The 12,839-nt window shown below is 37.3% G+C and overlaps 1 protein-coding gene across 1 annotated transcript in view; it reads right to left on the bottom strand.

Annotated features, from left to right (window-relative positions):
• Positions 1-1,252: 1,252 nt before the first annotated feature.
• The window catches only part of CD226 (CD226 molecule), a 29,497-nt gene continuing 17,910 nt past the window's right edge, over positions 1,253-12,839 (bottom strand). Inside the window, exons 4-7 of the mRNA XM_009575736.1 lie at positions 10,350-10,685; positions 3,584-3,695; positions 2,672-2,732; positions 1,253-1,417 (exon numbers count right to left, since the gene is read on the bottom strand). Of these exons, the coding sequence (XP_009574031.1) occupies positions 1,253-1,417; positions 2,672-2,732; positions 3,584-3,695; positions 10,350-10,685 (674 nt within the window). The remainder of the gene's footprint in view (positions 1,418-2,671; positions 2,733-3,583; positions 3,696-10,349; positions 10,686-12,839) is intronic.

Here is a 12,839-nt window from a genome sequence, read left to right as displayed (position 1 = left end):
ACCAGTAACTGACCTGTAGGGAGACTCATGATGCCTCCCCGCAAGCCCTTTCAAAAAAAAAAAAAAAAAACAACATATTCAGTGACACTTTTACTAATGCTTCAAGAGAAAAGGGGAATCAAGCATAGGTGGGCTAGGCACAGAGTTTGTAGTATGCAGACATATATGATTATCAGCCATCATGGTAACACCTTCATCTACTGGGATTTCGTCCTCAGTGATACAGCAGATTTGTAAAAGGCCAAAAGATGTGTAGATCCTAATTCTCAGGTCTGCCTTCTAGTTCTGTTTGTTTAAGGATTTTTTTGTCTGTTTGTTCAATTTCTGTGTGGTTTTTTCTGTAGGTTTCAGCAGAATATATACATATGCACACATACAACTACATATGTATGTGTATTGTTTTGTAAATGTTCTCAATCACGCTTTTTTCTGCTTTGCATCATTTATTCATGTATCTTCCATGTTCTCATTTATTTTTTGTGCAACTAAACCTTATAATAAATTATTATTAAATATAACCTGACAGTGACTGAGTCTTCATGTTTTGTTTTCTCCTGGGCATGGGGGGACCGGTGGGATGGAAGGAGAGAGGGAATAGAGCAGGAGCTACACTTCTATTCCATCCCCAAATAGAAAGCACTGAAATAACTGTGGTGAGTGGCAAGAAGCCTGTAAAACAGTAGAGCTGTCAGATAGCAAGCTTCTGTTTAAATCTACGTTCAAGGATCCCTGATATATTTGCTTTCGTCAGCTGAATAGTATTGTTTGCCCACCAGCAAAATAACACCTCCTGTGTGGAAAATCATGGATATTTATTGTTCTACAGAGCTCTCAGTCTGAGATGCAAAAATCATGGATGTAGACAACACCGTGCACATTTTCTTTCTCACACTGTCACATAGGCTTCTCAGACACATAGATTTCTCAGACCAAATTAACTTTATGTAAATGTATACAGCTCCATTCTGCATATCAGAGCTGTTCTAAAATTCTTACTTAAGAGTACACCTACTGGGTAAAAATGTTTAAATTGCAGAAGTACAAATAATCTTTAATTCTACATAAAAATCAAAGGATACGTTAATGCTGCAGGCTGCAATACAACACAGACACACCTGGTGTAACCTGGCCCAGGCTGGCTGTCCAGCCAAAGCAGCCCAGGCAATGCTCAGCACAGCCGGTTTGTCCTTCCACGTTTTGCCGGCACAAAGAAAATAAAGTCTAAGCTGCAAATATAAGACCTGTGCTTTGGTTACTTCATTCTTAAGAAGGAATCTAATGGTCTTTTCTTAGACTTGTGTGAAACATTTTTGCAGTTGACGTAAATCTCCTCTGTCTGCCTGAGTGTTGATTCTTCTCCTCTTCTTGCTGTGTTCCATGTGCCATGAAAATTGGATCTTCCATAACTGTTAGCACACTAGAACAATGTTAAAAAAAAACAAAAAAGAAGTTGTTGAAGCACTTTTCTCAAAACAGCTCCAACTTTGATAAAAGGAGAAAAATGGCAAATTTTCCTCATATGCTGATTTATTATTGGGAAATAGTCACTATCAATCAAAATATTGTTTGTCTTCTCGTTTTCTACGAATACATTTCAGGTTCAAGTCATATGAAAAAAGAAGTTGCACTTTGAATATGTTTCCCAGCTGTCCCATATAAGGTCCCTGGTAAAGCACCAGTGGAATGCCCCCTTCCCCTCACATGCACACTTCAGGTACATAAGTAGTCTTCTATGTCAATCTTAAAACATTGATTACTCTAAAGGTATTGACCACACTAGGAATTAGTCATGTCATTAAAACAACTTAATGTGATGGTGCCTTGGTGAACTGGCATGGGAGGAAAGATAGTTTCTGAAGCAAATGGCTAGTCCCTAGCCTATGGTCACCCTAGGAAGAGCTTCATTCTGGTACAAACCATGACCCAAGAGTCAGAATGAGAGAAATGGAAACGGCAGGAGGTCAAAGGGCTTTATAAGGACACATCTACAGTGGAGCTCACTGTTGGATCATACAAAAGTGCCATTTGAGAGGAGATAGGTGGAAAGCTAGAGTCTCACATAAACTGTGAGAATGGGGTCATTTCCTTAAGCACCACATCACTTCATACTCCAGCTTACGGTATGAAGAGACAAGGCAGAAGCAGTGAAGTTGCCTCTTATCTTTCCACTTCTAAACTTCAGGCCTTGAATAGGATTATTAAAGGGAGGGGAAGACTCAGAGCTCCAAAACATTGATTGTTACAATACGAAAAGAAAAGAGAAGTGCTGAAACAGCTGTCCCAACTAATTATAGTGAAGCTGAACTAGAAGAAATAGATAAAGACAAAGGGTATCACAGGTTACAATTTTTTGCCTCAGTTTTACAAGTAGTGACCTGAGGAAAAAAGGTATTAACAATACACAAATAATCTAAAAGCTAGCAAACCAAAAGAGCTAATTTGTTAATAATATGGAACACAATTAGGTCTCTAAATGTAGCTGTAAAATATTAAAGAATATTAATCAAAAAAAGTGAATAGCGATAATCATACTTTAAAATATGCAATTTTTCCTGTCTGTATAGTTTAAGATTAGACTATAAGATTCAAGGGGTATAAAGATCAGATACAGAAGAGAAAGATGTTAAGAAATATGCAATATGAAATACGAGTAAACTCCAGCTGATCTTACCCTGGTCTGAGTAGAGTACAAAGCTTTTGATAAGGCCTCTGTGATCCTCTTCCTCTTCTTTCTGGCAACACACATTCAATCAGAAAAACAATGGAGGGAACTGCACCCTGCACCATAGTATAGTCCAAAATATCTAATTCCAGCATTCAAGAGAGAATGCTGGTATTGCTTACTTTCCCACTGAAACCAATAAAAATCCAAGTAGTCTTTCCTCTGACTTGCAAACTGCAACATGCATGAGATTGGTAGTGTTTCATAAAGGCCCAGACACAGATAAAAAGGCCTTTTGATTCAGGGGCAAATGCAGTAATATATTGCCAGCAAGTTCCAGCAGCTTCATATATTGTGGTAGGGGAAGAAATATTTTTTCTGCTCACTATTCCTTTTCATTGGAAGCAGAGATTCTGGATCAGGCCACTAGCGTATATTTGGCAAGAAATACAGCAAACTTAGATAATGGTTTAAACTATTAATCTGGATCCATCTGTGAGCAAATTTGGAACATAGAATCAAAAGACAAAAAATGCTAGAAGATTTGGAAAACTTCAAGATGTCACCTATCCTTTATGCACAAGACAAAAACAGCCTATGCCTAGGCTTATGTCATTCTTGACAAGTCATCCTTGACATGAAGTTTCAGCTAATACCACCGTAAGCTTGTAGCTGACCAAGGAACTTGAGTAAGCCATTTGTTTTTTTCATGTGAAAAAAAGGAAAAAAAAAAGGAAAATGTCGCTTTTTTCGTCGGCTGTACAACTGATTAGTTTTTTCCAGTTTAAAATTTTGGCAAGAAAATTAAATTTTCGCCTCTATCTTTTTTTTAATTGATTCTGAAGGAGATAGTAGGTTGAACTGTTAACACCATCATACTTACCTGCCTCAGTATATCAAGCAAATTAGTTTCTTACTCACTTTTTACGATAAGCAGTGGTGATGCAGAAGATCAGTAGGAAAACTAACAGTAAGATGGCAGCAGAAATTCCTCCAGCTATGTAGATAATAAACCATTTGGGATCCCAAGTTGCTAAAAAACAATTGTAATAAATATGATAAGTATTTTATATAAACCAGCATGAACTTTTTATGACAAACTAAGTTGAAAATCAACAATTATGGAGAGATAGTATTCCATGACAGGTCATGCTCAGTATTCAGACCTCATGACCATTTCCTCATTTCTAAAATGCCTTTGTTATGCTGAACTAGCTCTTACAAAAGTTGTGACTGGGATGACCAAGGGAGAGTGAACACAGCACAGTGGTATGAAAAAAAGTGACACCTTGTATAATTCTTTCCTATCTCCTTCCCTCCCCTGGTAAGAAAACAGTCCAACAGCATACATAAGTGACTCAATATATGGATAATAAAAGCACTCAGACTACTTAAGTGAATGTTCTTGGCATTGTAAAGCTTGTCCCATAAGAGATACCTAACAATCATGCAGTACTTCCATGGGCAACAAGACGTTTTTCAGAGTACCAGGAAGATCATCTCAGTGTCCAAGAGGTTTTCTATTCAATATTGCCCAGTTGTATCTGTTATTTTGTGCTCTAATTCAAAAGGAATTCTGTTCACTTTTTAAAAAATATATTTCCACATAAATTTCTCCCATTATGATCGCTTTTTTTTTTATAACCCAGTACTGTACATGCTTTGATGATGGATATCTGGAAACCTACCCTATTTATTCTAGCCTAAACAAAAATTATAGAATTACAACTAAGGCAGGAAAAGTAACATTTATAGTCATTTTGCTTAAAATACGTACACTTCTTCACTATGGAGTCACATCTTCAAATGAAGCTAAGGAGCAACATATAATAACTAAAGGGTAGAGATGGGCAAGAAGATGGCCTCAAGGTATGAGTCAATATACTCTTGTGGTGCTCAAGCTTGTGGAGAGGTAATGTAATCTTATTCTCATTTTTTAGGTGAAAAAAGATGGAGAAAAAAGTAGTGATATACTCAAAGTCACACAGGAAGTCCACAACACAAATCCTCAGTGCAGTTATCATGCATTTAAAACATTTGTGAATTTTTCTCTTGTCACAATTCTGAATTTGGTTAGTGGTAGCATTAAAAAAAAAAGGTGTGTTAAACCACAGAACTTCAAGTCAACTTTTTGCAGCCCATCACAGTGCCCTGCTTCCTGCTTTTCTGTTGCATCTCTGCACTAGCACTCCTCAGACTTGAGACTAATAGCACAAAAAGCAAGCAAACACAAATAGTATGTAATAAACACTTCTGTACACAGTGTATTTGTGGCTAGCAGCATCAGCTACCAGGACACAGTACCAGCTATCAGGACACATCTTAGCCAGATGATCTTACCAACTTCTTGGCCACAAACTTGTTTCTTGTGTTTCAGATACAGACTAGAAATTCATTGGTGAACAGGGACTATCTTTAGGTTAGTCCCTCTTTAATGTTCTGCTCACTGTACAGAGAAAGATAGTATCTGAAGATGAAACCACAGCTGCCCCAAAGAGCTTTCATTCTGGGTAGACAAGAAAGTTACATGCTCAGTTCATAAGCAAAGGAAAACAATCAGTATCACTAATGATACTGAGCCATTGCCAGATGGCTTTTCTCTCCTGGATCAAAAAGGTTCACAGCTTCTCATCTGGCTATCCTGAATACCAGTTGAGACTTACTCAGGTATTACTGATTCAGGTATTAATACTCTTTAGTATTAATATGCTCACTGGAAAGGATAAAAAAAAATACTGATCACAAAGGACTCTTATCCTTGAATTTCAATGTTATTTTACTGGAAAGAAAAAAGAAAGAAAATCCTCTCAGAAATTTGTGCTGCTGAAGGTATGTGACACAATAGAGAAGGCTGCCTGATAACAAAAATTGATGTCTTTTGTACTATAATCACATATGAAATCACTCGACTTCCAGCATGTTTTCAACTGCTGTGTACTTAAAATAACAGGTTGGTGCATATAGCTATGTCCAACTTCAAGAAAAATTATAATGTCTTTTTTTCCAAGTGTTTGCCTACCCACCACAGAAAATCATTATCTGTGACAGTAAGTGTTTACAGAAATAGGGAGAAAACATCCTGTAAGCAACAAAGAAATTTTAAGATTTTAGCTACTCTGTTAAAAATTGTGTGTTTAATTATCATCAATGATGGCTGAATCTGGATAGAGTTCCAGACTTCAGCAGCATCCCCACCCTGCAGTCCAAGCACTCCAGACCTCTTTTTTCTTTTCCTGAAGTTTCACCTTTAGTTTTATCTGGCCAAGATAATAATCTCTGAGTTAATGACTTTGAGAGCTGAGATTATCAGCTGTCAGTTAAATTTGGATGAGAAAAATCATTAGATACTTTTTTAGAAGAAAAAACTCAAAGCCCTTTTGCTTTTTCTTATTTGAAGTGAGCAAAGCCTTCCTGAGGCATTTGTTTTCTTTAACTATAGAAAAACTTTTGTAATTACTGACTTTAACATAACATTCAAGATTTTGCAGAAACATGTCAAAGGCTTGTCACGTGTCTCTTTCGTTCTTGTGTTCTCATCAAAGGTGTTTGCTGACGGGAGGCTCTTGAGTGTATTCTCAGCATCGGTACAATTTCTGTTAAGTGTTAGACGTGTCCCTCTCTCCCCCATCTTCGTAGCCTTGGCATTTTCTCTGCAAGATTGTGAAATTTTTTTGCGTGAAGGTTTTCGACCTTCAGTGCACTGACTTTGGTTTTGAGGAGGAAGCATTGATGGGCCAGACAGCTATTTGTTCTAACAAGAGATTTGAACTGCACTGTAAAGATCTTAGTGTAGCTTGTCACATGCCTTGCTGGACTGGCACATATGGTATGCTAACTAGACATCACTGAAATGGTTTTGCCCACAACTGAAAGGCAGAAATCCATACGAATTCATTCATGACCAGAGAAAGGTGGTTTGTTGAGTAGAGACGCACAGACATGGACTGATATTTTGTGTTCATACTGGATGAATTCATGAAGGAAGAAGGGAAGCTAATTTCACTCCTACCCTGATTCCCCTCATCCCTGACTGCAGCGTTAACTTCTGTCTGTTTTCTATGGCACAGAAGTACTACTGTCTCCTCCCAGCTCAGAAGGACTGCATGATAACCCTCAATGACTGGCCAAGTAGTCTCCTGCTTTTCATCTAGGTGCTATGAAGATCATACTGGGTACTACTGAAGGACATTTAAAGGGCAATTTAAAGGCACAGTCAACATGGATTCACAAAGGGAAAGTCCTGTCTATCCTTCTACGATAAGGTCACCCGCCTAGTGGATGAAGGGAACAAATGCCAGATTCTGCACCTAGGACGGAGTAACGCCAGGCACAAGTATAAATTGGGAGAGGAGTGGCTGGGCAGCAGCCCTGCAGAAAGGGAGCTGGAGGTGCTGGTCGGCAGCAGGCTCAGTATGGGGCAGCAGTGTGCCCTGGCAGCCAAGAGGGCGATCTGCATCCTGGGGTGCCCCAAACACAGCATAACCAGCCGGTCAGAAGAGGTGATTATCCCGCTGTATTCAACGTTGGTGTGGCCTCACATTGAGTACTGTGTGGAATTCTGGGCCCCACGATTTAAGAACAATGTGAAGGTACTTGAATACATCCAGAGGAGGGCCACAAAGCTGGTGAAAGGGCTAGTACAAACCATAATGCAATTCTGACCCCTAAACATACATTTAAATACAACCACTAACCAGTTTTTCAGATCTAGTGAAAACACAGTGCAAGAAAAAATGTTTCTATTTTCCTTTGTCTAAGAGAGCTTGCTATCCCACTTTCTGCTAAAGCAAGAAAAAAATACTTATTAAATCTTTCTAAAAATGGCTAGGTCTTCAAGATGGAATAAGCATTTCTTTTTCAACCCTTCTAATTTTTCTGTTCTTTCATATGACATTTCCCCTTCTTTCCCAATCATCTACCAAAATAATGCAGGGATTTTAAGTCTGCTTCCTTACTTCAAAAACATGCTGAAAAAATAAAATTTAATCAAAGGAAAAAGCATGGTAAGTAAAAAACAGAAATGGATTCAGATGTGGAATCTGGTGACATGACCAATCTCCATATTAATAGAATTTTTAGAAGGAGAAGTATGGTGAAGAATGCATCAGAAATTAATCCAAAGTCTCTTGAACACATTATATAATTATGTTATATTCAGCCTCCTGTTTCTGTAAGTGTTGTCCAACAAAAGCTACACAATTTACATACACATGTTGCTTTATGTGTTCCAGGTTTTGAGGTCAAAAAAGATTTGCAGAAGACCCATTTCAGCTGGAAATTCCTGTTACTGAAAAACAACAATCACAATATTTAGTGGGATAGAATAGACAAATTTAATGATATTGAATGGATCTCATGGTTTTATTTTCACTGATGTTTGAAAAACATTAAATGCAGCATGCCAACTTTTACTAATACAACTGCAAGAATATCACAGGCTTTCCCAACACTTGAATACCTATTCCCCTCTCTCTCCCTTTTTTCTTCATAGGAAGTCCATGCTGTTTCTTCTTGCAAAAATACATTAACCTTTAGAAAAGAAGAAATTTGCTTCTTTCTACTGTACCATCTCTTTGAATCAGTGGTTTTGGAACTATTATCAGTTCTGCAAATAATCCTGTGAGCTTATTTCTACCTCCTTTCACCCAGGATTCCTTCTCCTTAAAAATTCTTGGCATCTTCTCAACAACAGCTTCTCAAAAAAAAAAAAAAAAAAAAAAAGAAAAAAAAAGTTTCTTATCTTTCCTCTTACTCTCTCTTAACATAAACAGAGTTTTCTCTATTACTGTTTACAGTGCAACTGCTCTCCCAGCTCCTAGACTCAGTATTTCAAAACATCTCTGGAACTGGGCAAGGGGAGAAGATTTGCAGTAACCATGCAGAATCACACCAACAGACTGAAAACATTAGAAGAGTTTGGTAGAAAATCCAAGCTAGAGTGTGGCTTAGCTGTAATGCGAAGCCAAAGAAAATGAATTGACTAAACTGATAGAACATACACAAAAAATAGCGTAGCAAGTTTCTGTCACCACTTGGTTTATTCAAGCCACAGCTGTTGCATCAAGCAGAGTAAGTCACTCGTGAGTTTGTGAGAACCACTTCACTGGTTCTACCACAGGGTGTGGTAGGAGCTGACGCCCGGCCTGTCGCTCCTTTCCCCTTAGTGTTTCTCCATATATCACTGGAAATATTAATTACATGTTATGAAACAGTTCCAAACATTAAAGAGAAATAATTGGAAATCCTTGACAGTTCAATTCCTTTGGAATTAATGAAAATTCAAGAAAATGTGTTTCATAATATGGAGTGAGGGCTTAAAAGGAAGACAATGGGGTGTTTTCTGAATCATACTGTACTTCAGCTTCTTCAGGGTTTCAGACCATTTTTCTCCAATAAACAGGCATAGCTATGCTGGCATTGTTAAAACTAAAAATGATAAGTAGGATTTGTTTCAAGAGCAAAAAAAGCATGGGAACTAAACTCTTTTTTTGGAGAAGAAATAGGTTGTGTAGGGAGGACTGACAATTCTTAAACTTACTGTATGTTTTTGCAACTCATGCTTTCATTTTGGTATAAGAGGCACTGCACTTGGAGTAAACAGAAAATATTTCTATTGCTATACAATTTGGATATGCTTGATTATATGAATATAGTCAACATTTTGAAATTTGAATGTTTAAAATTGTCAGAAGTGAGAGGAATTTTTCTCCTGATACGCCTTTTCTTTTCATCACATTCTGCTCAATTTCATGGACTTTTATGGTCAAGTATTCAGAGTAAAGCAGGTCAGCATTTTTTTCCGTAGCACATTCTCCACTTCTCATTAACAATATCACAGGTCAAGCATATTCTGAAGTTTCATACCCCATGCCACAGCTCTTAGTACTGTCAGAGAGGGGTCTACTAACACTTATTTATTACCAGCAACAAAAGCAGTACCCTCAAAAGATACCAGAGAGCTGGACCAAATGCTGCAAGAGGAGAAGGACTGGGGTGGTACAAGAACTGCATCTTCAAAATGCGTGCCATAGAGAAGAACCAAAACTGAGTTTTTTTCAGTCATAATAGAAAATAGAAATAAACGTGGGATTCAGCTCACAGTTTGAGAAATCTTTTTTTAAGTGTCTACATATGGAGACCTAAGCTCCCATTATAATCAAACTGTGACAACAATCACAGCAAAACCTAGAGAGCATCTCAGCTCCCCCTAAAGAAACTCCTTACATGAATAATATAGAGGCCATTTTACAAATTTTTACATTTTCAAATGAGAGTGTGCTCTTTGCCTTCGTTGGAGGATAGGTCTCTTCCCCAGAGCCCTGCGGTGCAGGGTGCATTCCCCCTGCGTGGGGAATTCCTCTTGTGGCTTCTTTGGGAGAATGCCCACCTCTCCCTCCAAACTCAGTCAGTCTCTCCTCTTCCAGAGCATCTTCGTCCTAACATCAAACCAGTTTCTCACAAACAGGTCTAAAGTCCTATAATGAGATCAAACAAGCTTAAAACCAGTTTGTTTCTGAGGAAACAAGATTAATTGTTAACTTTGCTATCTTTTACATGCTGCTAATTGGAATGTGGTGTTTAAATAAATTCTCACTTGTTATTGAAGAGTTATTTTGTATGAGTAAAAGTGTTAATACCTCAGAAGATCCTATTGTAAAAAACATTTACCACTTCCTCCTTTACTTACCAGCCACAGTAAAACTCATCACATCATAGGTTTTGTTTCTTCCAGTAGCTACGCAGCGGTATGTTGCAAAGTCAGAGGCAGTAACGTTTTGAATGACGATCATGGAGTTTGCCTGATCAGAGCAATCCACCAGTGTACGCTCTTTGAAATCTGAACCAAAGCTTTGCTTTCCTGACGAGCTGCACAAAACAATGGTATCTACCTGATCTGCTTTAATCCTTTCCCACATTACTTCTTGCACTGAATCTCCAATTTTATAAGGGCAAGTAAAAGTGACATTTCCTCCTGGCTTGGTAAACACGGGATTATTTTGTTTCTCAGATACTTCAAAAGCATCTGTTGAAAAGCACAAAAAAACAACAAACAACTGCTTATATTTCATTCAATGGAAGTTTAGTATCAAAAATTCCTGTATGGCAAATATTAATGAAATTGACTTCCAGCAGAAAGATATTCAGGGAAATATTGAAAAATATTATTTATACCTATCTATGACTATATTTTTGTGCACATTTAGACAAAAAAATCTTTATGGAACTGTGAGGCTGCAATGACATGGCCACAAAGCTACTTCTGTACATTTTGAGTACATGAATGTTTTATTAACTGTTTCAGCAAATATTCAACAGCATAAATTATGGGGCCAGTCTAATTAAATTTGTGATAGTCTTGTTCTGCTTTCACACTAATTATGAAAAGAAAATGGTTTGATGTGACCCTCAGGACACGCATTAGTAAATTGTATTACAAGACATTCTAGCCTATGAATTACAATTGTCCCATTCCCAAACCTCACCACTTAAATAAAAAATTTCTTAACCATTCATATATGCTACTTGGGAAAAACCTGTGTGATAATCAGGCTATGGTATGAAAGGAGACTTCCAGACAAATTCAAGCCTTCCACCACATATAAACCGTAGATATATTATATCTTGAATAATTTTGACTGAAATTCCTCTGCTCTGAGTTAATGTTTTTATTAATAGAATTCACTGTTTACAAATCAAGAAATTGTTTTTTAATAGAAAGATTGTCAATGTTTCTGATATTGAGAGCATTCAATAGCTATTTGGTTTCTAAAGTAATGTATATATTCATAAGTTAGGACTAGGACTGTCATCTTTTTGAAGACTTCAGTGTTGAAAAAGATTAATAATCAGGCCGTTTTTCCTACACTGTAAAAGGACTGATCTTTCAAGCTGTTCAATGAGTTTCTCTTTTTATTAGATGTCTTTATGTCGAAAAGACATATATATATTTTTAATGTGTTCACCTCTATGTATTTTAACAACTGGAAGCAAAGACAGAAAATTAAAATTGTATAGGAAAAGTGAGTGTCATTAAATGCATTAAAATCTGTTTTTAAAAAAAAGAGTTTTAAAATGAAGTAGCCAAATTCAAGGGATGGGATGGTTGCAGTAGCAGTCGAAGTGGAACAGAATACACTGCAAGACTGAGCTAGATTTAGATCCTCCTGGATATAAAATTTTTATCAAAAATCTAGAGGGAAAAATGTTGGTAAACTGTATTGCTTTGGACGCTGGTAGTGCCAGGGTTATCAAAATTATCGGTACTGGAGAAATCATCAATACAGGGTGGCCTACCTTCTAAGCTAGGTGCAAGAATAATAGGATTTCATGTGGGCAAGTATACTATCCTAAATCTAGGAATAAGTGATTCCATTCATGTTGACAGGATGGAAACTTCATTGTGGAATTCTGTGACTTCTGAGACTTGTGCAGTCTTTATGAAACAGTGAATGAAAAAGTCTAGCCTGCAATTCTTTATCAATGGAACACAGCACAGAAAAATTACATTTCCTCTGCCTTTGGAGACCAGAAGCATGATTAACACTTTGAAATGCTGAAAGACAAAATGAGCTGTGTCTAATGAGTTTACCTAAAAAGAATTAATATGAAGAACTTGAAGATCCATGTAGGCTGCAGTCAAGAAGACAGAAAGTTAATGATAGACAAGGACAGAAGAGAGAAAAATTCTCTAAACTAAACAGAAGTTACAACACAGTGGAGCTAATTGACTCCTTGGACAGCTTGCCAAAGACAGTTAATTTTCTATTACTGAAGACGACTGCCAAGGCTGGGTAATCATTTAAGATATCATGTTAGTTCCAGCAAGAATTTACACATGGAAGTCTAAGTATTATTTAAATCGGACTCTACACTTGCAAAAGATGTTCCTTGTAGTGCAGTCCCTCAAAAGTCACTACACTAGAAAAAGTAATTTTTTTTATATCTAGCAGATTCTGGTCTGCAGATCCAGATTCATATCTTCTAGGGAAGAGGGGTAAATGAAAAGGTAATTGAAACCAATTCTCTCTCCCATCATATTCTTACAGGTCAGATCCTTTCCTCCTGTCCCACTTTCCAGACCACTAACTTCCATCAACTGCCTGCTTTACAATAAACCACATATTCTTCCCTGAGAAGTGTTGTCTTCTTCACTGTGCAGTCTTTGCTGTGTTCTTTT

This window comes from Fulmarus glacialis, unplaced genomic scaffold (genome assembly GCF_000690835.1).
Source record: "Fulmarus glacialis isolate BGI_N327 unplaced genomic scaffold, ASM69083v1 scaffold30160, whole genome shotgun sequence".
NCBI classification, from domain to species: domain Eukaryota; kingdom Metazoa; phylum Chordata; class Aves; order Procellariiformes; family Procellariidae; genus Fulmarus; species Fulmarus glacialis.
This window is presented reverse-complemented; position numbering and strand designations above follow the sequence as displayed.